Raw genomic sequence first — 4,744 nt, 5'->3', positions numbered from 1 at the left:
GTGTGTACTGTTTAAATCCAGGTCACTTGACGGAGGATTCACGGCTTTGATATAAGACTGACTGATTGGTTAACTAACTGATCATTAGTGAATAATTGTGTAATTATTAGCTATACCCAAGGAGTCCTAAAGCCTTGGGCGGACAGCAAATTTTAGGTGGTGCCCTAAACGAGTGCTAAATAATATTTCCCAATATTTTTATTGATATCTTTATCAACCAATAAGTAGGTTTGCTACATGTTACACAATCTCAAGTGCGAATGGGGAGCAGGTGTGTTAAAGTTGGTGTTATCGCTCTCGCACTCCTTCATACATAAAGACGGCCTAAGCTATTAGAATATTGCCAAGACCCTGAAACTGAGGCCAAGAGCATACAGCGATTCAACAGGACAGGTTCCACTCAGAACAGGCCTCTCCATGGTCAACCAAAGACGTTAAGTACAGGTGCTCAGCGTCATATCCAGAGGTTGTCTTTGGGAAATAAGACATATTGCTGCAGAGGTTGAAGGGTGGAGGGTCAGCCTCAGACCACATGCCGCACATTGCATCAAATTGGTCTGCATGGTTGTCGTCCCAGAAGGAAGCCTCTTCTAAAGATGATGCACAAGACAGAAAGCCCGCAAACAGTTTGCTGATGACAAGCAGACTAAGGACATGGATTACGATGGTCTGATGAGACCAAGATAAATTTATTTGGTTCAGATGGTGTCAAGCGTGTGTGGCAGCAACCAGGTGAGGAGTACAACGACAAGTGTGTCTTGCCTACAGTCAAGCATGATGGTGGGAGTATCCTGGTCTGGGTCTGCATGAGTGTTGCCGGCACTGGGGAGCTACAGTTCATTGAGGGAACCATGAATGGCAACATGTACTGTGACATACTGAAGCAGAGCATGATCCCCCTCCCTTCGGAGACTGGGCCGCAGGGCAGTTGTCCAACATGATAACCCTAAACCCTATTGAGCATCCTCAAACGGAAGGTGGAGGAGTGGAAGAGGACTCCAGTTGCAACCTGTGAAGCTCTGGTGAACTCCATGCCCAAGAGCGTTAAGGCAGTCCTGGAAAATAATGGTGGCCACACAAAATATTGACAGTTTTTGTAACAGTTAGTTAATAAATTTCACCTTAATCACAGGAACTGTGTGTGTGTACTGTTTAAATCCAGGTCACTTGACGGAGGATTCACGGCTTTGATATAAGACTGACTGATTGGTTAACTAACTGATCATTAGGGAATAATTGTGTAATTATTATTATAAGGTCCTGGAAAATAATGGTGGCCACACAAAATATTGACAGTTTTTGTAACAGTTACCAGTCCTCTACCAGTGTGTACCAGTTATTGGGGAATGTCTGAGGTGACAATTCAAAATAAAAAATATATAGTGTAATATGCAGTAAGGCTGTCAGGCATTTTGTATTTCTGTCAGATATGTTTCTCCTGTATATCAACTTTTCTCATTTAATTTAATCCCAGTTGAGTCCTCATATTTGCAGGCATGCCTGATGTAGCCTTGTTAGTCTTTTTAAATGTGCATGTGGAGACACAGTCAGAACATCTGGGGCTTTACCTGGCGTACCTGGTTACGCCGATGGGGTGCACTCACTTTTGTTGCCAGCGGTTTAGACATTAAAGGCTGTGTGATGTGTTAATTTGAGGGGACAGCAAATTTATACTGTTATACAAGCTGAACGCTCACTAATTTACATTGTAAAGTAGTGTAATTTCTTCAGTCTTATGTCACATGAAAAGATATAATCAAATATTTACAAAAATGTGAAGGGTGCACTCACCATTGTGAGATACTGTGTATGTTTATAGCAACAGAATCCTAATCTGGCCCCAGTGTGAGGAACCCAGGTGGAACTGAGTCGTGAAAAGTGAGTCTGCTGGGATGAAAAGCCTCTTAGGTCCTGTTATTAAGAGACTGACTGATCTGTGAATGTAGAAACATCTTCACTGATTATCCTGATTTCACAGCTGTGTCCTCAACACTGACTTTTCTGTCAGGATTTGTGAGACAGTGAGTTTCAGACGCTGGCAGAAGGAGTTTACTCACCTTGGTTTGTTGTGCAGCACAGCAGTGAGGCCAGAACTAAAGAGAAATCACACTCAGGTTGGTTTGAGGTTTTACTGCAGACACAACAACTGTACACCTCAGAGAAGATGGAGACCCTGATCCTCACTGAACACTCACAGTATCTTCCAGCTTTAACATCACTGTGTGTTTCTGTCTTTGTCCCTTTAACATTTTAAAGCTGGTTTCACTTCCTGCTCTAAAAGGTTGTATCAGAGTGAAGTAAGAACAAAGTCTGAACAAACTGTTAAACAATGATCTTCTTTCCTGTTTGCTCGTCACATTTCTCTGTAATTTCAGTAACTTCTGACTCTCTCTGTCCTCTATTGCTTGTTTTGGCCTTACTGATCAATAAACTCTTCTGTCTTTGTTTTTATAATGTCTGACGTTTTCCAGACAGTTTGATCCTTTATCTCACCTTCATACTTCTCCAGCTCAGCTCACCTGCTAACTGTGTAGTTACTGAAATGTGGACAGAACCTAAATTGGATTAAAAATGATTCCCCTCCCCTCCTCCACCCGAGCGGGAAAACGACTTGCAGCTGGCCTTCCTATCTTCTCCTGCGCACTGGTTTATCTCTCGTCAAGGACAAGGCCAATGAACAGGACTTTTTTTTAACAACATAGTCAGTCTGAAGCCGCATATTTCACAAACACAGACTCATTATCTTACTCGCACCATACCCCCCATGTGACCGCATGTAATGTGTGTTGTCTTGTGTATTATTATGTATTGTATGTTGTTATGCCATGTATACTATGTAGCTGTCTGCATTAATTATTTTCTGGAAAGCGAGTGGCGGCACTGAATATAGCTGCGGCCCGGAGGCTTTCTCCAATAGAAACAAATTTCACTGTGCATGTGTGACAATAAAGCTACCTATGAACCTATGAAACTATGAACAGATCGTACTTACAGATCGACCACTGAAGAGATGTTTGTCCCATCGTACCACTTGGTGATGTGAGATCGTACAGTGTTTTTTTCTCTCAGAGCAGTTCAAACCACAGTTTCCTTTTTCTAATTTACTGTCCAGTTTCCTCTGCTGCATTTTGGCAGTAAACTTACTGACGCTGATAGTTTATAATAATAGAGATGAACACTCTGATGAAATGTTGTTTTTCTAGCTTCCCATGGCACAGCTCCTGCAGATCCAGCCCTCTCTGTGACCACAGGTAACACTGACCTTCTGATCAGAGTCTGAAGCCATGCTAGCAGCTCTGTGAGGCTGTACTTTGAGCTAAATACTATAGGGGGGCCAGATAGGGCCACGAGAAATCCAGGGGTGGCACATTAAAACCAAAAGCCATAACTGAAATTCAGGACCTCTACCATGCTGTTACAAAGTAACTGGTTTCGAGCACGGCAGGTAAATTTCTGAAGTGGGACTGTTTTTCGATTCCTTGTCCCGCTACACCTGACCACAAGTGTTTCTTTTGTCCCGCTACACCTGACCACAAGTGTTTCTTTTGTCCCGCTACAGTGACCACAAGTGTTTCTTTTGTCCCGCTACACCTGACCACAAGTGTTTCTTTTGTCCCGCTACACCTGACCACAAGTGTTTCTTTTGTCCCGCTACAGTGACCACAAGTGTTTCTTTTGTCCCGCTACACCTGACCACAAGTGTTTCTTTTGTCCCACTACACCTGACCACAAGTGTTTCTTTTGTCCCGCTATAGTGACCACAAGTGTTTCTTTTGTCCCACTACACCTGACCACTAGTGTTTCTTTTGTCCCGCTATAGTGACCACAAGTATTTCTTTTGTCCCCCTATAGTGACCACAAGTGTTTCATTTGTCCCGCTATAGTGACCACAAGTGTTTCATTTGTCCCACTACACCTGACCACTAGTGTTTCTTTTGTCCCGCTACACCTGACCACAAGTGTTTCTTTTGTCCCACTACAGTGACCACAAGTGTTTCTTTTGTCTCGCTATAGTGACCACAAGTGTTTCTTTTGTCCCGCTATAGTGACCGTAAGTGTTTCTTTTGTCCCGCTACAGTGACCACAAGTGTTTCTTTTGTCCCGCTACACCTGACCACAAGTGTTTCTTTTGTCCCACTACACCTGACCACAAGTGTTTCTTTTGTCTCGCTACAGTGACCACAAGTGTTTCTTTTGTCCCACTACACCTGACCGTAAGTGTTTCTTTTGTCCCGCTACAGTGACCACAAGTGTTTCTTTTGTCCCGCTACACCTGACCACAAGTGTTTCTTTTGTCCCACTACACCTGACCACAAGTGTTTCTTTTGTCCCACTACACCTGACCACTAGTGTTTCTTTTGTCCCACTACACCTGACCACAAGTGTTTCTTTTGTCCCGCTATAGTGACCACAAGTGTTTCTTTTGTCCCACTACACCTGACCACAAGTGTTTCTTTTGTCCCACTACAGTGACCACAAGTGTTTCTTTTGTCCCACTATAGTGACCACAAGTATTTCTTTTGTCCCCCTATAGTGACCACAAGTGTTTCATTTGTCCCGCTATAGTGACCACAAGTGTTTCATTTGTCCCACTACACCTGACCACTAGTGTTTCTTTTGTCCCGCTACACCTGACCACAAGTGTTTCTTTTGTCCCACTACAGTGACCACAAGTGTTTCTTTTGTCCCGCTATAGTGACCACAAGTGTTTCTTTTGTCCCGCTATAGTGACCACAAGTGTTTC

General features: G+C 43.4%; 2 protein-coding genes across 3 annotated transcripts in view; one reads left to right on the top strand and one right to left on the bottom strand.

The window, feature by feature from the left end:
• The window catches only part of LOC123980214 (Fc receptor-like protein 5), a 7,818-nt gene extending 4,545 nt beyond the window's left edge, over positions 1 to 3,273 (bottom strand). The window contains exons 1-2 of the mRNA XM_046064491.1: positions 2,993 to 3,273; positions 2,058 to 2,093 (exon numbers count right to left, since the gene is read on the bottom strand). Of these exons, the coding sequence (XP_045920447.1) occupies positions 2,058 to 2,093; positions 2,993 to 3,023 (67 nt within the window). The 5' untranslated portion in view covers positions 3,024 to 3,273. The remainder of the gene's footprint in view (positions 1 to 2,057; positions 2,094 to 2,992) is intronic.
• LOC123980200 (zinc finger protein 239-like) overlaps positions 1 to 4,744 on the top strand; it is a 76,254-nt gene that overhangs the window by 29,112 nt on the left and 42,398 nt on the right. The window lies entirely within an intron of this gene.

The sequence above is a fragment of the Micropterus dolomieu genome, linkage group LG12 (assembly GCF_021292245.1).
Source record: "Micropterus dolomieu isolate WLL.071019.BEF.003 ecotype Adirondacks linkage group LG12, ASM2129224v1, whole genome shotgun sequence".
Lineage (NCBI taxonomy): Eukaryota > Metazoa > Chordata > Actinopteri > Centrarchiformes > Centrarchidae > Micropterus > Micropterus dolomieu.
This window is presented reverse-complemented; position numbering and strand designations above follow the sequence as displayed.